Raw genomic sequence first — 23,862 nt, forward strand, 5'->3', positions numbered from 1 at the left:
AAGTTCAGATATTTATGAAATTATAAAATTGTTTTCTTTTTATAAAAGTCCATGAATAAGGCACAAACTCTTACTTAATCAGTGATATTTGAGAGTAGACAAGTAAAGAGAAACATAATTCATGATTATTCATTCTTTATCCCTAATTGTGGATATTAGCCTAAATAAATACATATAATTGTACAAATGAACTTTGTTCTCTAAAAAAATTTTTTGTGTGGTCATTTATTAAACAGGTTGAATTGGTAAGGAGAGATTATGTTGCAAATGGTGGCTGGGAAACATTCTTGTCATATGAAGACCCAGATCAAGACATTTTGATTGGCCTCCTGCGATTACGAAAGTGTTCAGAGGAAACCTTCCGTTTTGAATTGGTTGGAGGTGTTTCTATAGTCCGAGAGCTGCATGTGTATGGAAGTGTAGTCCCTGTAAGCAGTCGGGATCCTACTAAATTTCAGCATCAGGTATCCTGTATTCCATTTCTGTTTGACTCTAGGAGGAAAAGAAAAAAGGAATGGGGCGAGGGGGCGGGGGAGGGCAGAGGAAGAGAGAGAGAAGGAGGAAAGGGGAAAGGGAAGTATAGAAACAGAGGAACCAATATTTTAGTTATTCAGAGATGTTTTCTCTCCAAATTGCACCCTTTTGGGTGTGAGAGGGGAGGAGGGAGAGATAAATTGAGACTCAGTCAAGTGGAATATAATGTTATATTGAACCACATGAAATTGCCATTTTTGAAAGTCAGAAATGGTCCAATACTTGCAATTTCGTATAATTCAACTATTATAGTATCAAAGGAGATGATAATGTGAAAGCACTTATGAAATATTAAAGCACTTCATAAATGCAAGCTATAGGATGTATAGTGGAATAGTATTCCACTCCCCCTTAACAACCTAAATAGATAAATAACTCATGTTTTTAAATTTCGGGAAAATGGGTTAAAACCACTAATGGTGGCTATAGCATCAACTCTAAACCCCAAAATTGGTGATTTAAGAATATTGCCTGGTTTCAGAGCCTTTTAGAAATTGGAGGGGTGACTAATAAATACAAGATTAGATGCCCCAGACTTCCATCACCTGGAGATTGCCTAGAACTTGTTTTAAAAGAGACAGAAGTTGAGAGGCAATTACCCCCTTGCTGTGACTAGATTACATCATGCACAAAATACCTTTTGATGGCTTTTGTTGCCAAGTTATTCCTTTTTTACTGGTCTGCTACAGTGTGCTTTTGGCGTAATTGAATGGTTTCTCTTTCCTTGCTCCCATGAATGGGTTTTTGTCACTCTTACTTTAACAGATTTTAGCAACTACTAAATGTTACCTTTCTTGTTTTATGGACCCCTCTTAATGACTTCTTTCCTTCTGAATTCCCCAACCCTCTCCATTGCTCCTTAAAGGGATTTGGCATGCTGCTGATGGAGGAAGCAGAAAGAATTGCTAGAGAAGAACATGGATCTGGGAAAATAGCTGTTATATCAGGTAATTGGGAGAGGGCAAAGTTCATGATTCATTCACATGTTTAACTTGGTACCACGTTAAAACTACCCTAGGCCTTTCTTGCCCCTATTTATGATGATTATGTTCAAAATTGGGCAGAACGGAACAGTGAAAGACTTGTGCTCAAACACCAAGAAAATTCCTCTAAGCAGTTTGGTGGAATAGAGCTTTCAGAAGCCCTCCAGCTCTGAGGGGCAAGACCAATAATCTGTATCCTGTCTTCCTCAATGTCTGTCACACTAGTTATCGGGATCAACTCCTCTTGTGCTTTGTGCCCAGTTACTCTGTCTGGGAAAATGAAATTTGATGATATGGATCCAAGAAAAACAAACTAATGTGGAGATGATCAGTATTTGTGTTCAGAAAATTAAAATAGAACCTCAGTTGCCAGTATAAGATGTTTAAAGGCAGAGTTCCTTTCTCCTTACATGTTGTTCTCAATGACTTTGCTCTTGGAGAACAGCTTTCCCCTGTTTGGAAGCTTCCCCATACCTTATCTAGGACATGAGATAATTGGGGATGTGGGCATGAAAAGAAAATTCTGGTATGAGTGGAACAAGAAATAATGTATACACCCTTTCACTCCTGCTCTTTAGTATTGTATCCTTACAAAAATTGCTATTCCCAATAAGAAGCTAACATGGTGAAAGCCATGATCAAAATTTAGGTTTGTTTTCCCATTAGACTACTGCATTCTTAAAGGCAGATTATTTTCTCCTTAGAAAATAATCTTTTCTGAAAATGAAAGTTGAAATAAGATTTTTTTTTCAAAAAATCAGTAAATTGTTGCCAATCAATAAATCAGTACCCTTGCTCAGGTTTTAATGATTATAATTATGCAAATGTAATGACCCAGGCTTACTCAGTCATTTAATTTGGCTATGGCTTTGGCCTTATCCAGACAGATTCATATAGCATTTCTTAACATGGCTAGCTTTATATATTTTTCTCTATTATCTTTAGTCCCACTAAAGAAGAGGGAACTAAATGAGGCTCGCCTGATTGGTACTGATATTTGTAACAAAAAAATGTTTACCTCTCAATTGTTTAACCTGTGGTTGACCAGAAGTCAGCCTTTCCTGGTATCAGGAAAGGGCCAGACTGACTTGGAACTCATTCTACACATGTATCTGTGGAGGGTTGAGATCACCTGAAATTACAGTGGCCTCTTTTGCCAGAGCACTGTCAGTGTTTTCAGTACAGTACTTCTCAAGCCTTAATGTGCTTGTGAATCACCTGGAGATCTTGTTAAAATGCAGATTCTGACTCATTAGGTCTGGGGTGGGGCCTGAGAGTCTACATTTCTAACCTGCTTTCAGTGATACCTATTCTGATTGCCTTCAGACCACACTTGCAGTGGCAAGATTTTAGTATTCTCTTCAAAATCAAGGTAAGGATACTTGCTGTGACCCTGGCAGGGCCTGCACTCCCAAAGTCTGACATGCTATCACGTGATTTTCTGGTGTCTGGGAAACTAATCAATTGTAAAACTGAAGAGCATCAGTATTCTATCACTTCTCCAGATTATTTCATTTGCCTTCATGATATCTGTCTCTTTTTAGAAATGTTACATGCAGAGTGGGGCCCCTCACTTGCCTGAGGTCACATTCAGTTGCCCATAAGAGCCTCGGTTTCTGCTTTTTATGAGCAGAATGTCTTTCTATGTGGAAATCAGCATTTGTCTTCTTTCTAGCTTTTTATCATAATCTAAATAATGGCTCAATTTCAAATCATCTGCTTGTAGATTTTTTTAAAATAACAAGAAGAAACTTGCTGAAAATAACAGGAAAGAACCTTTCTCCTTTTCAGCTGCTACAATAGGACTACTAGATTTCTGTACCGGGAGTTTCTTTTGGCCAGTGGGTTTCTATAGGAGCAGCTCTAGAATGCCTCCTTGGAACTAAAGTGAGTTCCGTGAGAGGAAGGAAGTGAAGCATTACTTCCTGCCACTGTGGTCTATAAGCCCCACCATTGCTTTCTGTTGGGGAAACCACATAGGGCCTTGACTTTCTGTTTGACTCAAGATCTGGTCACCCTTCAAATGAAAAAGCCAAGAACATTTACTCTGCGTATGATGCATTTTATTTCTCTAATTTAGTAATATATTACTATTCTATTTAAGTTTCTGAATCAGACACCTGAGAGGTCCATTATTCAGAACTTTGAGGAGGGCAGATTTAAAGTGTTTATTATTATAACGTGTTTTTTATGTTTTTTTTCCTTCCATGTTTGTTCCTTTTGACTTTGGTCTTTCTGCTTTGAATACAATGATGTGTGTGTGTGTTTTAATTGGTTTTTGTAAAAAGTGAAACATACTCTCCATAAACTGGTCCTTAGAATGAAAATCTCTTTGTGATAGTACTGGTATTTGTGTGCTGCATTTATTCACAATACTCTATTAGATGTGATTTGTAAGAAGAGACACTGCGGGGAAGGGTTTGGATTCCATTCCTGTGTTGACAGTAGCTCTCCTTGTGATCTCGGATAATTTTACTTGATCTCCATGAACCTTTATTTCCTTACTGAAAACAAGTGGGCTAGGTTATCTTTTATAGTTCTAACAGTCTAGAATTCTGCCCCTTAGTATCTTAATTTCTTTTAGTTTTCACTGTGACCAATTGTGTTTTACTGATTACATTTTAAGTAGATTCTTATCTGAAACCATATTAGGATACCCTTTAATTTCATCACTAATTGATTTCAGTCTCATTGTAGGTTGGGTATTTGATGATAAAAATGATGATAAAGTTTCCCATAGTTAGCTAATCTTATCCGTGATTTGTGGATGCATATTAACTTCAATCACAACTGGTGGTACTTGGAGACCTTTTTCTTTTTGACCTTGTCGTTGATTTGTAAATTCATCCTTGTCCTAGGCTTTTGTAAAACTCGTACACAGTGGTGGCCTAGATATTCTGTCCTAGCATAACTAGTTGCTTGAGTAAGGGAGGGACAGATCATTTATCATTCTGGTTACTGTGACTTGAGAGTAATGCATTTACATAGAATTTTTTTTTAATTACATTCTGATTTATAATGACTTCTCTTCATCTTGCCAGAAGATTTTCTCTGTTAGTCGGATTTATAATCTTTGATTCTGCCTCTAGACAATATTATTAACTACACAGTAGATCTGATTTGAATCACTAGTCAGAAAGACTCCATGGAGTCTATTTTTTCCTATTAAAAAAATTGTTTTTTATCTATGTTACTTCAATATATTTTGTTTATAGAAGGTACTACTATCCAATTAAAACATTTAAATATGAAAAACCAAAGGGAATATATCTTTTTAAAAAGTTTAACTTTACAGCTACATGAGAAAACTGAAAACTTCCTTGTTTATCAGAGTCAAATGAAGCACTTTCTTAGAGAGGCTTTTAGTTTATTCACTCTCTTTTTTTAAGTATATATAATTGTCTTAGTAAGTAAACTATGTGTTTTACAGTCAACCATCAACACTAAATTAAACAAAGCAAAAATGAAATATTTAGCTTATCAACATCAAAATCACTTAAGTGTCTTGAGTATCTCCTATGTGCAAGGGACCAGAGCTGAGAGTGCAGATAGCGGAAGTATGAGATGCTGCCCTGCCTTTCCCTGCCTTTGAGGGATGTTCATATTGGGCTGGACAGCCAACTCAGTCTTCACCCTACAGATTGTCCTTAACTGCAGAGGAAGACAAGTTTTTCCCTCTACTTACACTATTTCTCAACTCAGGATTAATTGCTTCAGAGTAAGAAAATAATCTTTTTCTACATATAAAAATGGGTAAGTCAGCAATATAAGAACAACCAGTTTATAAAATGTGTAGGCGGGAAATAACAGTTAATTGCTGCTAAATATGTAAGCTGTTGATTAGTCCCTATTAAGTACAAGTGCTTTAGTATCTGGAATCAACTTACTTATGTAGCTTCTGTCAACACATGTCTGAGATTAACAAATCGTTATCTACTTAAAAGCCATGAAGTTGATATACTTGGATGATCAACACTCTTTCCTTTAAAAATGTTAAGATGAAGCAGTTTTTTCCCTTCCCTCTCTTATGGTGTAAAGTGCAAGAGATTATAATGTAGAATCTAACCGCAACATTTGAAATGCCATCACTAATAATCACCATGGAAACCAGAGATCTCTGATGTCACAATGCCCGTACCATTTCCAAAAGGGCAAATGTGACTGTCAATAGCCACTATTTAAAAGCCACTTAATACCCCCAACAGAATGATTTTTTTTTCTTTTGGCAATTTTGGCTAGGTATCAGATCCAATCATGTTACTGTTTCTGTTTGCCAAGCTAATTGCTATGCATGGAGATGAACAGCTACTCCCCAAGCTCCCCCCACTACCTTCGTCATAAGCAATATTCTATTTGTGTTCTTTCAAGTAGAAAATTAATATGGCCATTGGCCAAGAATTGTACAAGGCTGATAAATCACACAGTGTTGGTGAGAAATGAGGAAAATGTCTGAGTGGTTGATGACAGAAATCACTGAATCAGAGACTGATAGCCATTTTGTTTAAACCTATTAAAAAAGGACAGCAGAGGGGAGGGGAGAGGTGCTTGAATATAGGCTGAGTAAACAGTCACTGTGGAGATGAGATCATTCTAAATCATGGTGCTCAGAGTTATATGACTCTAAAGCCATGTCTACAATCCCTACTAGTGAAAAAAATCAATGTGCCTGTGCCTTACATAGTCCAGTATGGCTTCCTAGGACTAAAATTAATGGTCTTGTACCCCAGAACCACTGATTAATAAAATGATATTGGGCAGAAAATAACAGTTATTTTGTTTCATTAAACTACAAATGGCTGAGATTTACTTACTGGACCCCAGAAACTTCACCTGTGTTCCAGACTGCAACACATCTCTCTCTGTTTTAGGTGAAGGTAGTTTTATTCTTTGCATTATAATGTAGTTGAAAAGAAGGGTACATTTGTAACTAGATCTGTCTGGTAATGGACTCAGAATCCTTACCAAATGCCTAGAAAAGCTTTTCCTCATTTTGGCTTATCTATTTGCTGCTAATGGACACAGGAAGCCTGCTGCATGCAAACCAGTTTGTGCCGCATTGTGCATATGTTAATATAGGACTTCTCAGAAAGGAAGGGAAAAGATTGTTTGCTCTTTTATACTTTCTATTTCATCCCTTTACATAATTTATCTTTTAATAAATTACCCCCTAATTAAATGCGCATTGTTAGGGTTCTATATATTCCTCTATTTCTTCCACATGAACAAGGATCATACATATTTCTTTTTTTGGTGCATGTTCCAACAGGATTATGTTGTTGTGGTGGTTAATATCTTTCTTTTTAAAGACAATAGATACAACATAAAATATTGCTTTACTACAAGAACTTTATTAATTTCGGCATCATTATTAATCAGACTAGCATTGATGACATAGAGTACTATTTTGCTAGGTAACAAATTAGCTAAATGTTTGCTAAACTAGCAATTAGGTGTCTGTATTGCAACTGGACTGTGAAGGCATTGCTGCAAAGCTCCTCTCAGGACTTATTATTCCCTGACTTGATTGTTACTCATTTGTACGTGAATCAGGTACCAGTTCATAGTACGCTGCATATCAAGTGCATTAGACCCATTGCACACTTGGCATCACATGACTGTATTAATTATGGCACGTTTTTCAAATATTCCTGAATAGGCCACTACTGAGTTTCCACTGTTTGGATTCTTCAGGCAACTGAATTTTTGGTCACATTTCCTAGGCAGAAGCTAGTGATACTGGTAGACAGTGGCTTATTGGCACTTGAGGAACAGCATTTGGCGAGTGCTGTTGCTCTTCCCAGGTCCATGCTCTTGAGTCTTGTGTCTCAGAAACGTGCACATTAAAGTCTTGGAGGATAGCCTTACTAATGTTGACACATGTAAATTTGTAGACTTTTCCTCCCCGTTCTTGATCTTCTTAGTTTATGGATATTAGGATTGATGGTTATACAATTCTCCTTGGGAAGAGGAATAGTGTTATATCATGTGGTTCCAAATAATATTCCGGAGAGGCCTGGGAGCTTTGATATAAATGACTGCCTTTATTGTAAAGTTAGACACTTCACAGGCTTTTTTCTGAGGAAGGAAATCTTCCCCAAAGTGGTCTAGCCTACACTGTTCACCATCTGCTATCTGTGTTACAGTTTGTTGCAATGTTAACTCCTTATCAATGTAACATTCATATGATTACTACTGTTCTTTTCTCTAAATATTTTACATTGCTATAATCCATTCAATTTGATAAAGCTTTTCTCTTTTAGATCTGTTAGAGGCAGGGATTTGGCAGATTCTTCCCTTTTAGGTGAACAGATAACTAAATAATGCTGGAAAATATTGATGCTGCCTTCCTTAGCAGCAACCAAGATACTGGTTTTATAGAGCCTTTTACTTTGGGCATTTCTAGTTTCAGCAGGACATACACAGGGAATTTCTTATTCTTTGGTCAGTCTAACTTAAGCTCTGACCAAACACATTTCCAAGACTTGACCTGGTGGATTTAGGGTTTTAGATTGTGGCCGTGGGATAATGTTTCCTTGTGCACCTCATCCTCTACCTACCTAAGCATCTAGTCCAGTTCGTCCACCATTTATGAATGAATCACTGATGTTCAGTATACCAGTCCAGAAGCCCCAGATCTATACTCTAGGTGATCCGTTAACCTCTTACTGCAAATCTTACTAATTAGTGTTTGTTTTGGTTATTTATTCCTGTGTAACACACCACCCCAAAATTTAGTGGCTTTAAAACAACAACCATTTTATTTGCCCAGTGATTCAGTGGGTCAGAAATTCAGCAGGGCATAGAGAGGATGGCTCATCTCTGTTCCACAATGTCTAGGGCCTCGGCTGGAGTGGCTTAAATGGCTGGCAGCTGGCTGGAGTGGCTTGTCTGACATCTCACTTTTAGCTGATAGCAGGTCCTCGGTTGAGACTGCCAACATGAGCACCTTGGTTCTTCTCATAGCATGAAGGCTGGCTTCTAAGAGGAAGGAAGCAAAGGCCTGGGCTTGGAAGTCTCAGAACATCTCATATTCATTATCTATTGCTGTATAATAAATTACCACAAAACTTAGTGGCTTTTACAGCAAGCAGTTATCTCACAGTTTCTGTAGGTCAGGAATCTATAAGTGACTTAGCTGGGTGCCTGTGGCTCTGTATCTCATAAAGCTGCATTCAAGGTGTCAGCCAGGGCTGTAATCATTTCAAGATTCAGTTGAGGTTGAAGGATCCATTTCCAAGTTCACTGTGTGGTTTTTGCAGGCTTCAGTTCTTCACAGGCCATTGGTCTTAGGTCCACACTTTCTCACCATGCCACATGAGCCTCTTCGTAGGGCTGCTCATCACATGGCAGCTTGCCTCGCCCGGCAGAATGATCACAGAGACAGAGAACCCCTTTGAAATGGAAGCCATAGTCTTTATAACCTAGTCTCAGCAGAGAGTCAACGAGTCCCTCCTGGCCTTAAGGGGAAGGCATTACATGAGACTGTGAATACTAATAGACAGTGAACTTCAGGGGTCATCTTAGAGACTGGGTACCACAATGTGACTTCTGCCCCCATTCTGTTGCTTGAAGAAGTCATTCGGCCAGCCCAGACTTAAAGGGAAAGGAAATAAATTCCACTTCTCGAAGAGAGAGGATCTGGTGGTGTCCATCTTTGGATACTAATAGAATACATTTTCATTAACTTGCAGTTAATAGGCATCCAGTCCCTTTCTACAGGAAACTTCATTTAGCCTTCTCCCAGGAAGGACTGTCTTTGGGCATACCTAGCTTTAAGGATTCTTGTCCCAATCCCAATATCATATTTTCATATAGCCAATCATGGCAACACAATTACACCTAACTGTGCTAAGCAGAGTTTGGCAGGCCCCATAAGAAGCACCTGCCTCTGAACTTTTGTCTGCCATTTCTCTTCCATGAGGACATTCCTCTCCTTCCGTTACAAACCTATCTAAATGTCTGATGCTTTAGGTCTATGATAATGGCCATTTATATCTTCCTTCTAGGTTATGGAATATAGAAAGACCATCTTTGGACTGAGGGTACGTGGTTTCCCACTGGAGATATCTTACCCTAATCTGCATCCTTTCCCCCCACAAACACTTGAAGATAGTTAATGAACCTTAAAGTCTTTTTTTTTTTTTCCATTTGGGGAGGTTCTAAATTCTATATAACATAAAATCTTCCATTATAACCATTTTTAAGTATACAATTCAGGGCCATTAGTTACATTCACAATGTTGTGCAACCATCACGAGTATTTCCAAGACATTTTCATGACCCCAAACAGAAACTCTGTACTCATTAAGCAATAATTCCCAATTCCCCATCTCTCTAGCCTTTGGTAACCTCTAATCTACTTTCTGTCTCTCTGAAGTCGAATCATACATTATGTGTCCTTTTGTGTCTGGCTTATTTCACTTAGCATGTCATCAAGGTTCATCCATGCTATAATATGTATCAGATTTTGCTTCCTTTTTAAGGCTGAATAATATTCTTTTGTGTATACACACACACACACACACATTTGGGTTATTCCTATCTTTTGGCTATTGTGAATAATGTTGCTATGACATTGGTTTCCAAATAATTATTCAAGTCCCTGCTTTCAGTTTCTCTGTGTATATACCCAGAAGTGGAGTTGCTGGATCAAATGGTAATTCGGTTTAACTTTCTGAGGAATTGCCAAACTGTTTTTTTGTTTGTTTGGTTTTTATTTATTTATTTATTTATTTGTGAGGAAGATCAGCCCTGAGCTAACATCCATGCCAATCCTCCTCTTTTTGCTGAGGAAGACCGGCCCTAGGCTAACATCTATTGCCAATCCTCCTCCTTTTTTTCCCTTTTTCTCCCCAAAGCCCCAGTAGATAGTTGTATATCATAGTTGCACATCCTTCTAGTTTCTGTATGTGGGACACGGCCTCAGCATGGCCAGACAAGCGGTGTGTCGGTGTGCACCCGGTGCGCGCCCAGGATCTGAACCCGGGCCATCAGTAGCAGAGCACGCGCACTTAACTGCTAAGCCACGGGGCCAGCCCCCAAACTGTTTTCAATAGGGGCTGCATCGTTTTATAGTCCCATCAACAGTGCAGAAGGGTTCCAGTTTTTCCACATCCTTGCCAACACTTGTTATTTTCCCGTTTTTTTTTTTTTTAATAGCCATCCTAGTGGGTGTGAAGTGATGTTTTCTTAGGGTTTTAACTTATAATTCCTTGAGGACTGATGATGTTGAATATCTTTTCATGTGCTTATTTGTCATTTGTGTATCTTCTTTAGAAAAAATGTCTATTCAAGTCCTTTGCTCATTTTTTAATTGGGTTGTTTGTTTTGTTGTTGTTGTTGTAGGAATTCTTTATGATTTCTGGATACTAGACCCTTATAAGATCTGTGATTTGCAAATATTTTCTCCCATATGTATTCATAAAACATAGTGTCTTTAGTTTTCTTTGTGGTGTCTTTCTTTGTCTGGCTTCGGTATCAAGGTATTGCTAGCTTTTTTGGATGAGTTAGGAAATGTCCCTCCTCTTCAGTTTTTTGGAAGCATTTGAGAAGGATTGGTGTAATTATCTAAACGTTTGGGAGAAATCACCAGTAAAGCTATCTGGTCCTCAGCTTTTCTTTGTTGGGAGGTTTTTAATTACTGATATCTCCTTACTTGTTATAGGACTGTATAGAATTTCTGTTTCTTCTTGAGTCAGTTTTTGTAGTTTGTGTTTCTATGAATTTGTCCATTTCAACTAGGTTATCCAATGTGTTGGTGTACATACACATTCATATTGTTGTTCACAATATTCTCTTATAGTCCTTTTTATTTGTCAAGTCAGTAGTAATGTCTCTTCTTTCATTTCTAATTTTAGTGATTTGAGTCTTTTTTTCTTTGTACTTTTTTTCATACTTTGTATGATTTCAATCTTTTTACATTTATTAAGACTTGTTTTATGGCCTGATATATGAGCTAACCTGGAGAATGCTACTTGTCCATTGTGGAAAATGTGTATTCTGCTGTTTTTGGTGATGTGTTCTGTATATGTCTGTTAGATCTAAGTGATTTAAAGTGTTGGTCAAGTCCTCTCTTTCGTTATTAATCTTCTGTCTGATTTTTCTATCCATTATTGAAAATGGGTATTGAAGTCTCCAACCCTTATTGTAGAACTATCTGTTTCTCCCTTCAATTCTGTCCATTTTTGCTTCATATTTTTTGGGGCTCTGTTGTTACGTTTATATATGTTTATAATTAATAAACCTTAATGAATTGAACCTTTTATCAATATATAATGTCCTTTGTCTCTTGTAAACTTTTTTGACTTAAAATGTGTTTTGTTTGATAATAATATATCCATCCCAGCTCTCTTTTAGTTACTAGTTGTTTTCTTAGTGATTACCGTGGGGATTACAGTTAAAAAATTTATAACAACCTAGTTTGAATAATACTAATTTAGTTTTAATAGTATGCATCTGCTCCTATACATCTCTGTCTCTCTTTTACATTGTTATTGTCACATATTGCATCTTTAGACATGTGTGTCGATTAACATAAATTATAATGATTGTTTTATGAATTTGCCTTTTAAATTATATAGGAAAAAAGAGGAGTTACAAACAAAAAGTACAGTAATACTGGCTTTTATATTTACGTATGTAGTTACCTTTACCAGTGTTTTTTATTTATTCATTCATATGGCTTTGAGTCTGATGTCCTTTCAGTTCATCCTGAAGGATTCTTGTAGGGTAGGTCGAGTGGTAACAAACTTCCTTAGCTTTGTTTATCTGGAAATGTCTTAATTTCTCCTTTATCCTTGAGAGATACTTTTGCCAGATACAGAATTCTTGTTTGATAGTTTTTTTCTTTCAGCACTTTAAATGTGTCTTCACACTGCCTTCTGACCTCCATGGTTTCTGATACCAGCTGTTAATCTAATTGAGGATCCCTCATGTGTGATGAGTCACTTCTGTCTTGCTGCTTTCAAGATTCTCTCTCTCTTTAGCTTTTGGCAATTTGACTATAATGTGCCTCGGTATGAATCTCTCTGAGTTTATCCTGCTTGGAATTTGTTGAGCTTCTTAGAAGTGTAGATTCATGTCTTTCATCCAGTTTGGAAAGTTTTTGGCCATTATTTTTGTTTCTTCCCTTTATTGCTCTCATCTCCCTCTGAGACTCCTATGATATGTCTGTTGGTATGCTTGATGGTGTCCCACAGGTCCCTTCGGTTCTGTTCATTTTTCCTCATTCTTTTTTCCTTCTGCTCCTTAGACTGGATAAATTCAATTTCATTATCTTTGAGTTCACTGATTCTGTTTTCTCCCTGCTCAAATCTTCCATTGAACCCCTCTAGTAAATTTTTTAATTTTAGCTATTGTACGATTCAGCTCTAGTATTTCTATTTGGTTTCTTTTTATAATTTCTATCTCTTTATTGACATTCCTTCTTTGTTCATACAGTATTCTGATTTCCTTTAGTTCTTTTTCTTTTTCTTTTAATTGAAATTATATTTGACATATAACATTGTGTAAGTTTAAGGTGTACAACATGTTGATTTGATATATTTATGTGTTGCAATATGATTGCTATTGTAGCATTACTAACACCTCTAACACATCACAAATATATCATTTCTTCTTTGCGGTGGGAATAATTAAGATCTAGTCTCTTAGCAAATTTGATGTTTATAATACAATATTATCATCTATAATCACTATACTCTGCATTAAATCTCAAGGACTTATTTCTCTACAAGTTGCAAGTTTGTAGTCTTAAATACCATCTCTCCTATACCCCCACCCCCTAGCCCCTGGAAACCACCATTCTACTCTGTTTTTAGGAGTTCAGCTTTTTTAGATTTCACATATAAGTGATGCTATACAGTATTTGTCTTTCTCTTGCTGACTTATATCACTTAGTATAATGTCCTCTTGGTCCATCCATGTTGTTGCAAATGGCGAGATTTCCTTATTTCTCCTGGCTGAGTAATGTTCCATTGTATGTATATCTACCACAACTTCTTTCTCAATTCATCCACTGACAGACACTTAGATTGTTTCCATATCTAAGCTATTATGAATAAAGGTGCAATAAACATGGGAGTGCATATATCTCTTCAATATCCTGTTTTCATTTCCTTTGGATAGATACCCAGAATTGGAATTGCTGTATCATATGGTAGTTCTATTTTTAATTTTTTGAGGAACCTCCATACTGTTTTCCATAGTGGCCTCTCCAATCTACATTCCCACCAACAGTGCTCAGAGTTTCCCTTTTCTCCACATCCTCTCCAACACATGTTATCATCACTTGTCTTCTTGGGGAAGGCCATTCTAACAGGTGTGAGGTGATAGCTCATTGTGGTTTTGATTTGCATTTCCCTGATGACTAGTGATGCTAAGCACCTTTTCATATACCTGTTGGTCATTTGAATGTCTTCTTTGTAAAAATGTCTGTTTAGTTCCTCTGCCCATTTTTTAATCAGATTGTTTTTTTGTTATTGAGTTGTACGAGTTCTTTATACATTTTGGATATTAACTCCTTATCTACTGTATGGTTTGCAGATATTTTCTCCCATTTCTGTAGGTTGCCTTTTCATTTTGTTGATTATTTCTTTTGCTATACAGACGCTTTTTAGTTTGATGTAGTCCCACTTGTTGATTTTTGCTTTTGTTATTTGTGCTCCTGTAGTTCTTTGTCCATGGTTTCCTTTAGCTCCTTGAGCATGTTTAATACAGTTGACTTTGCCTACTGATTCCAGTGTCTAGGCTTCCTCAGGCATAGTTTCCGTCAAATTCTTATTTGCCTGTTTTTTGTATGCTTTGCAATTTTTTGCTGAGAACTGCACATTTGAGTAGATTCTCTCCCTCCTCAGGGATTGCTCTTGAGGGCTGCAGTCATCCAGTTGTATAGTGACTTTTCCAAACTATTTTTGCAAAGTCAGTATTTTTTGTTGTGTGTGGTCACTAAAATTTCTGTTCTGTCATCTCTGCAATCAGCCTGTGACCTGACAAGGATTTCCCCAAATGTCTGGATCTTTAAAAAAGGAGGGGATGGTGTATGTCTCTTCAAATCTTACAATAGACACCCCGGGGAATCCAGCACAGCAAGGAGGGGCCAAAGCAAAGGCAAGAATCTGTGCTAGTCCCTCCAGGAACCTCCAAATGAAACAGTGCACAGCCTCAAATTTTTGGAGGACAAGGGCTTACTGCCCACCCTGGCTCCAGCTAGCCACTCTAGGAATGGGGGATGGGAGGTGGTTCACATCTGCTGCTCTCTTACCAAAGTTCTCCGCCTCTCCCTTTATCAGGCACTCCCCTGGTTGCTGTAAGCATCTTTTCAGGTTCTAGTGTCCCAAAAGAGTTGGTTCTGATTGCTTTTTCCAGCTTAATGGTTGTTTCAGTGGAGGGACTGATCTCTGGAGTTTCCTACTCTACCATTTTCTTTCTTAAAGTCTATTTTTTAAAAGACTATAAATAGAAGGGATCCCTCTTCCTACCAGCTTATAGTTGGCACAGTCTTTAACTTCTGCAGAGACACACTAATGATTTGGGACATGAGCAACGTAGTGAGAAGGATCTGTGACATAACAAACATTCTGTGCTGGCGGGAACAGAGCCACTCCCTTTTTGAATTAGGTGATTATGACCCCTCACATGTCAGACTCCCTGTGACGAAAAAACCTTTCTAAGATCTGCGAGATAACCCACCAGCATCATCCTACTCTAAGTTACCACAATAGCTTCTATTTAGATTCTCTCTACTTGCTTTATAAGTTACCTACTTTTACTTTTTGTTCATTTTTACTTTGTTATTATCTTGGTATAGGCATTTCAGAATGGATAGTGGAAGCTTTAGGCTGCTGGGTAGCAGGTTGGATCTTATACCTCTCCTGAGATAGTCTCTGTGTCTTCCAAGGTGTTGGAGAATAATGTATTAATGTGCTGTATAATGACTTGAAATAACTACTTTGAAGAGCTAAGATTACACATGGCTAACCTTGTAAGATATATATATATATATATATATATATATATCTTGATCAAATATTTACTGAGTATGTACTAGGAGCCTGGAGGTTAAACAGTTTTATCTCCTGGAATTTTCAAGGAAAGAAAAACTCTGGCCTAATAATTTAGACATTTTCATGTCTGAAGTAGGAAAATAAATTAGAAATGTAGAGGTGCACTCCTGTTCTTTGACACTACCTTTGTTCAGACACGAAGCTGTCCTTCATCCTTAGTTATATATATATTTTTATATATATATATATTTATATATATATTTATATATATATATTTATATATATATATTTATATTTATATATATATATTTATAGATATATTTATATATATATTTATATATATATTTATATTTATATTTATATATATATTTATAGATATATATATTTATATATATATATTTTTTTTTTTTTTTTTTTTTAACAGAGTAGGAAAAAAATTCTGTTTCAGAGATTTAGGCCATTGAGTTAATTGGTTCATTTTCAAACATTCAGAAGAAAAACCTTTCCCCAACTCTCATATCAGTGTGCATTGTTGAAGAGTGAAATATTGCCCTCCTGCTAAGAGATCAATGAGATATAATAAAGTCTCATTTCAGTAGCAAATGAATGAAACTGATGAATCCATTTGCCTTGTATTAATGCTGCTAGGCATATATCAAGCACTCAATAGTTGATTATATCAAGCACTCAATAGTTGATTAACTGAACCCAAAAGTAATTAAGACACAGTTTCTTTAATTTATTTTTATTTCACTGATTTTTTTAATTAAATGATCATGAATTATCATCTCAATTTTTTGCATCTAATCAGAAAAATCAGAGGTTTAAGTTTCAGAGGATAGATTTAGCATATTTTTTTCTCTCTTCAAGTTTGGCTTTAGGAATGTGATGTGGACTCAATTTTAATTTGGTCCAACACATAACTAAGGATGAAGGACAGCTTCGTGTCTGAACAAAGGTAGTGTCAAAGAACAGGAGTGCACCTCCACATTTCTAATTTATTTTCCTACTTCAGACATGAAAATGTCTAAATTATTAGGCCAGAGTTTTTCTTTCCTTGAAGAATTCCAGAAGATAAAACTGTTTAACCTCCAGGCTCCTAGTACATACTCAGTAAATATTTGATCAATTAAACTTCTTTAATTATTTCTTCTCTATTAAATCGCATTAGTAATTTCATGTTTTTTCTTTGCGCAGTTGGAATCACTAAACCCAAGAAGTTCATTATATGTTAAACAATGAATTGTTTAACCAATGCCTGTGTAATCCCCACTTAGGTCAAAAACATAGCCAGCATCCAAGATGTGCCCCCTGTTGACCCTTCCCAATTGTCCCCTCCCCACTCTTTGCCTTCTTCCTTCTCCCCAGTAGCCTAACTTTTTTGGTATTTTCTTCCATGTTTTTCTTATTTTCCACTACCTAATTATGAATCCTCTTGACTATATAATTTAGTTTTGTTGTTTTTGGTTTTAGCTAAGTGGGATCATTTTAGTGTATTTTTGTTGTTGTTCTGACTGCTTTTGTGCGACATTGTGTGTGAGATTGAGTCACGTTGCCTGTGACTGTGTTCATTCATTTTCATTGATATGTAGGATTCCATTATGCAAATATCTCACAATTGATCTGTTTTACTCTTGCTGGGTATTTGGTAGTTTCTAGTTTGGGCTTGTGAATATTCTTGTATATTTTCCCTGGGACCCATAAACACACATTTCTGTGAAATCTATACCTAGGAGTGGCATTGCCTAATTATAAGAATTACATATGTTCACCTGTAAGAGTCTGCAAAGTGGTTTTCTAAAGTGCTACCAATTTTCAGTCCCACCAGGAATGTATAAGAGTTTAAGTTGGTCAGTATGATGAGTATGTAGTGATATTTCTTTGTAGTTTTAATTTACATTCCCTGATTACTATTGAAGTTGTATTGGCCATTTAGATATCCTCTTTTCTGAAGTTTCTGTATGTGTGATATATTTTTTTTTAAATTCATAAGATATTATTATTGCTATTATTGTTGTTACATACAGTCAGTATTCATTTAGATTTAGTAGTATATGTACCACTTCCTTTGCTCTTCAATCCTTGCTGCATCTGTAAGGTAGTTTATTCATTTTCATTGATATATAGGATTCCATGATGTGGATATATCACAATTTATCTGTTTTACTATTGATGGGTATTTGGGTAATTTGCAACTACTGTTTTCTTTGTGCCTAAAGAATTTATTTTAGTAATAATCTCCAAGTAACAAGTAACAAATTATTCATTTTCATTATATGAAATGTCTTTATTTTGCTTCATTCTTGAAGGAAGTTTTCACTGAGTATAGAATTCTGGGTTTGTATTTTTTTTCTTTTAGCACCTTGAAGCTGTCTTTCCACTGTCTTCTGGCTTTTAATGATGCAGTTAAAAAGTCAGATGTCTGCCTTTGAGGATATTCCTCTGGCTGCTTTAATGATTTTTTTTTAATATCATCTTTGTTTTTAGACTGTTTTCTCTAGTTTCACTACAATGTTTCTAGGTCTGGATTTCCTCTGCTTGGGCTTGCTTATTAGGCTTCATGGGGCTTAATTGGTGAGTTGATTTTTTTTTTTAATTAGTTCTGAGTAATTTTCAGCCTCTGACTCATATATTGACTCTATCCCATTCTCTCCCCCTTTCTTCCTGGGACTCCAATTAAACATGTTAGACCTACTCATTGTATCCATTGTGTCTCAAAACCACCCCCCCTTCTGCCCCCCTGCATTATTTTGTTTCTCCATGTTTCATTGTTGATAGTTTTCTTTTGGCTTACTTGACTAATTCAGTCTAATCTACTGCTAAACTCATCCATTGATGCCTTAGTCCTTATTTTATTTTTCAATTCTCTGATTTCTGGTATCTTTTTCAATTCTGTTATATCATGTTACAGTTTCCTAATGCTTTTAAACATTCTTAAATTCAGCTTCTATCTCCATGAACACAGTAAGCATAGCTCTTCTACAGTCTGTATCAATGATTTCAAATCTGGAGTCCCTGCAGTCTCTTGTTTCTTATTATTGTGTCTTGTCTCAAAGTGTACCTCATTGCTTTTTATTATTTGCTGAGCATTTTATGAGAGAATTTGCTTTCAGGAATACTTCAAGACCTAGATGATGTTAGCTTCCTCCAAGGGGGATCTGTGTTTCCTTTTGCCAGGCCTCTGAAAGCACTAGTTATCCAGGAATAAGGCTTGACGTTTATCTAGGTCATCTAGATGACGCCCCCTTCCCCGCCCCACCCGCACCCACCAGCAGTCCCTCCCCCTGCTTCAAAGTGGAGCCCTGAGAGAACAGTCCCGGATGGAGGTTGTTAGGCTGGGGTCTGTGCCTTTGCCAGGCTCTGAGTTCAGAGCTCTTGTTCTTCCCCCTCCTTGCATCTGGGAAGCAGCTCTGCCTTCCGTTGCTCCTCCCCCTCCCACAGCGTGGGCCACAGCCCTTTGTTGAGGAGAGTGAGGTGAGGAGTGTCACAGCCGGTTCTTGGCTTCTGGTGGCCACAGGATTCCTACCCAGTCCCACCTGTCTCCCGCCGGCCTTTGTCGTTCTCAGCTGCCCTTCTTGGACTGGTAAATGCTACTGAGGCAGAAAAGCCTCTACTCCTTTCTTGATGCTCACATTTTCTTATTCTCTTCCTGATATTCAGTAACTGCTTGGCCTTTGATTTTTTTTGTTTAGTGGAAGCATTTTAAATTTTGTCCAAATTTTTAAATTGTCCCCAACTGGAAAGTTGATCCTAATCATTTAGTCTGCCATAATCAAGCCTGAAGTCACCTTCTTTTCTTTAAGCTTAAATACTCCTGACTTGTCTGCCCTTCCTCTAGGATCTATTTCCCATCATTGTTCTTTGTTGCATTTTTCCTCACAAACTCCATATTGTGTTTCTCTTTGTTTTAAAAAGGGTGACCACAGTTTATCAAGTGGTTGCTAAAAAGTATCCCCCCTTCCCAATAGTTCTTACATTTGTAAGCCATATCTGTTTACACAGGTTTTTATAGCCTGCCTATGTTATCAGACCCTTTTATATGACTTATTCTTCTGTTTCTCACCAAGCCCTGGTAGTGAAATGGAAATAAGGTCACCATGTTTGTTTTGTCTAGTGATTAATCAAACAAAGGACACTGAAAAACTGGAGGTAAGGTGATCAAAACAAGTCAAATGTCCTTTCTGTACTGTGCTGTTACCAGAGCAGATGATGTTTATAGCCAGAATGGGTAAAGCAGAGTCAGAGATTACCCATAACACAGGCGCCATAGCTCATTAGAAATACTCTGTGAGCCATGGAGTCAAGCATGCTGGGTCTGAGTTATGGTTCTCCTTCCCAGCTGTGTGACCTTGACTTATGACCCCTTCTGAAACTCACATTCCTCATAGGGTAATAATTCCAATCTTGTTAGGTTTTAAATTAAGTTGGTGTGTGTCCAGCTTCTAGCATGCAATGCCTGCCGCGTATTTAAGTGCTCAGAAATGTGTCTTCCTCCTCTAGCTTTATACTTTATAGTCAACCAACTATAAAGTTGTTGCTTCTTTTGTTGGTTGTTTTGAGATCAGGAGTTAGAATCACAAGCTGGGTCAAATTTAGGTTCATTTCCTGCTCCTAACTTATTTTCTCTTTTAAAGGGAAATGTGTTTATTTTCTGTGTCCTAGGCCTTTACATGGTGATGGATTTACTCCCTTAGAAAGAAAGGGCTGGAGTAATGTGGAGAAGCAAAGAGTTGTCTTACAGCCCCTTCAGGTATCACAATGACTAGTTTACTCTTTTTGTGTGCTTTCTCCTCCTATGTTTTCTAAAATAGAATCAGAGTAGAATTTAACTAAACAGCTAGGTTTGTTCCATTTTCATCTTTGATTAATCTTTTTAAGGTTTTGTGATTCCTCCCCCCCATTTTTATTAAAGAGCATCGAGCAACCCATAATTAACCTGCTCCTATAGCCAGCAGCAAGGCAGTTGGCATGTACATTTTATGTGATTGCCTTTCTTTCCTCAAATATTAGAGTAAGGAAAACTGTGTCTTAAGCTAAATGGTACACATCTTTCAAAGATGGGGAGAGGGGATCAGAAAGCAGAAGGCTTTTTTGTCCGTTGTGAAGGGCTTGAGGCTTGAAGGCATTTGGTACAGAAAAAAGATCAGAGAAGTGCTTGTAGCCCCTGGTCTCCCCAGGTTGGAGGTTCATTGGAGCAATAAGCCGGGGATCATGGTGGGGAGAGGGAAAGGGGGCTTTCCCTCCAAGTGCTGACCAGCTCTCTGCTGCTCTCATCTGTCTGGAGTGAACAGTGTCCTCTGCCTTAATTTAACACTCTGCCCTGGGGCTGCATTCTATCTGAAGTACCTGCAGCTAACACGTCACATATCATGTTAATAACTTAATTTTTAATATCTAAAGTTTATGCACATACACAAAAGCTTATTTTCTTCTCCCAAAAGAGTATGCGTCCTAGGGCAGAGGTGTAGGCCAGTGAGGTAAACAGAGAGGCTGGTCACTAAAGCCAAATCTCAGAGTATCACTCTAGGCATGTCTCAAGGTATTCTTTTTTCACCTTATCTCATTTCATCATCATCACAGCTGGTAACGTGGGGAAGATAAAAATATTTATCCTGCCTCCAAAGGTAGGAAAGAGGCCCTTGTGATATAGGTAAATTCTGGCTGTGGGTTAGGTAACTTGGAGGATCCAACAAAGCAAGCATTTGGACCACCCCACTCCTCCTCGTCCTTAATGCTCTACTAACAACTGTCAGCTCTATAATAGGGCACCCTGGGGACTGCTGCATATAAATCCCCAACCCGGGCATTTAGCAGAATCACACGCAGCTGATCGGGTGGAGAACTCAGTTACTTGTACAGCCTGCTGCGTCTCTCCTCAAGGGCAGGAGCAGTGTTATGCTGGGCCTGTGAGACAGCCTGCCCACATCAGTCCAGGAGGTTGGCTGACGTCAGCTGTGAAATGTAATTGCTTTTTCTTGGCTGGCTAACAAAAGGAAAGTTACTGTGACGAGGACTGTCTAGGAGCCCTACTAAACTTGGAGAGGAGAGCAGAGTGTGGCCTTCACCCAGCCCTGGTGACAACGTGTTCCCATCTAAGCTGGCTAAGAATACTAATACTTTTGCCAGCCTATTCTGCAGATTATAGAAACTGGAGGAAATCTTTCTTGCATGAAACAAGAGGCACAAAGAAAGACAAATGGGTAATATTTTTGTTTAGTTGTTTAAGTAAGAAAAGGTTGGAGTCCAGGCTGGCTAGAGGTCAAACTTCTTTCCCCAAAATACTTAACGCGTCCCAGAGGGTCCAGAAGTAGACTTTCCATCTCAGTGCTATTACATGTTATTGAAAAGAAGGACAGGAGCTCAAAAATAGACCTTTCCTTCAGAAAGGCACATAGCAAAGCCTGGGTGCCTCTCCTCAAGCTCTTAGTTTCTAGGGCCCATCCCCTGTATAAGCAAAAGTAGAGAGCCCCAGGAGCCTGTGTGCGCTGTTGGAATCATTACTGAGGAATGCCGAGTTGTACCCCCATAAAGCTGTTCTTTTAACAGGCAAGCTTAGGAAACCAGGGCACTCGAGACCGTTGATCTCTGCGGTTATCCAAGGGCTGTTTAGTCCTGTGTGGTTGTAAGGAAGTGCTGCTCTCTCACCTCTGCAGCTATTGATAGTGGACAGACGTAGGTTGCGGCATGTTTTGAAGTAAAGCACTTTGACTAGCTGCACATCTTCAGTCTGGTAATTACTAGTAAAGAAGATTACCATCATCTTTGTTTAAAAGAGGAGAATTAAGTGAGCTGAGCAGAACCAAAAGGAGACATTAAATATATTTTCTGACTTCACATAAGCAGAAAGCTGGAAGCATTAGAATTCTGATAGATAAATTGATAATTGTTGAAGCTGGGTAATGGGTATATGGAGGTCAGATATACTATCACCTCTTCTTTTGTGTATTTAAAATTCTCCATGGAATTGTTTTAAGTCCATGGAAAATGACATCTGTTTTGTAAAATTAGAGTGAAAGTATAAGAAGCCAGAAATATTTCTGAAAAATATAGGGGAAGTTTTTATTAGATAGAGATAATGGTATAAATCAGAAAGCTACCTCTACATTTTTAGCTAACAAGGTAGGAAATTTGTAACTAAATTAAGAAGCCCTGCCCTTTATCCCTTTACATTGAGTCATTCCCACTACCTGGCACCTAACATACAGCCAGTTCTTTTTTTCTTTGTAGGTGCACAACATAACAATAACTGAATACTGTACAATAAATCTACAAGCAGTTATTGCATATTGATCATATGTCCGACACTGTACTAAGCCCTAATGACAGAAGTCATTGACTTCAAGGAGCTTACATTCTAGGACGTGAGATAGACGTGCAGGTGAAATAAAGCACAGCATGGTTACTAAAGCAATAGAACAGCTAGCATGGAGAGAGGGGATTATGAATTCCAGCTTCTTTGTGGACAGGGGAAGTGTGTGCAGAGGTCTCCTGGTGGTGGTGGTGTCTGAGTTGGGGGTTCAAGGATGAATGGGCATGCACTGTGCTGAGGGGCAGCACTGAAGGGGCAGCAGCAAAGCCAACATGTGGACTAGTGAAATTATACCTGGTGTGGTAATCCTGGACTGTAAGTAGTAAGGTCAGTTGTGGCAGGAACTAAAGCTGAAGAGATAAACCAGAGACTAGGCCTGAAAGACTTTGTATATCAGGCTGCGGAATTTGAGCTTTATCTTAGAACACACCATTAGCAATTTTAAATAGGAGAGTGGCATGGTCAGAATTACCACTCCGGATTATGATTTTAAATGGTGACTTGACCTCATGTGTTTATCTCTTCCTGTCCTCAAGCTTACATGTTATTTATAATATTTTCAGTTACAAGTAACAGAAAACTCAATTCAAAATGGCTTAAACTCAACATGGATGAACCTTGGAGGTATTATGCCTCCAAGTGAAATAAGCCAATCACAAAAGGACAAATACTGTGTGATTCCCACTTACATGAAGTACCTAGAGTAAGCAAATTCACAGAGACAAAGTAGAATGGTTGCTAGGGACAGGGGGAAAGGGGAGTAGGTTGCTATTATTAAATGGATACGGGGTTTTGCAAGATGAAACAAGTTCTGGACATGGATAGTGTTGAGAGTTGCACAACAATGTGAATGTACCTAATACCACTGTCTCCATTTTCCCACTCTGCCATTCTCCACACATCTCTGCTTTGTCCTCAGCCAACTCCCCTTGCAAGACTACTACCCCAGTCAGAAATTACTTTCCAAAACAATATCCAAGAAAAGAGACCATCTTTCTCTGTGTCTTTTTTCAAGAGCAAGAAAGGCCTCCAA

At 37.8% G+C, this 23,862-nt stretch overlaps 1 protein-coding gene across 1 annotated transcript in view; it reads left to right on the forward strand.

The window, feature by feature from the left end:
- Nucleotides 1-23,862, forward strand: part of ELP3 (elongator acetyltransferase complex subunit 3) — a 106,840-nt gene that overhangs the window by 77,383 nt on the left and 5,595 nt on the right. Inside the window, exons 13-14 of the mRNA XM_004433537.3 lie at nucleotides 237-464; nucleotides 1,400-1,481. Coding sequence (XP_004433594.1) covers nucleotides 237-464; nucleotides 1,400-1,481 — 310 coding nt within the window. The remainder of the gene's footprint in view (nucleotides 1-236; nucleotides 465-1,399; nucleotides 1,482-23,862) is intronic.

Source organism: Ceratotherium simum, chromosome 12 (genome assembly GCF_057802395.1).
Source record: "Ceratotherium simum simum isolate JZ-2026a chromosome 12, ASM5780239v1, whole genome shotgun sequence".
Classification (NCBI taxonomy): Eukaryota; Metazoa; Chordata; class Mammalia; order Perissodactyla; family Rhinocerotidae; genus Ceratotherium; species Ceratotherium simum.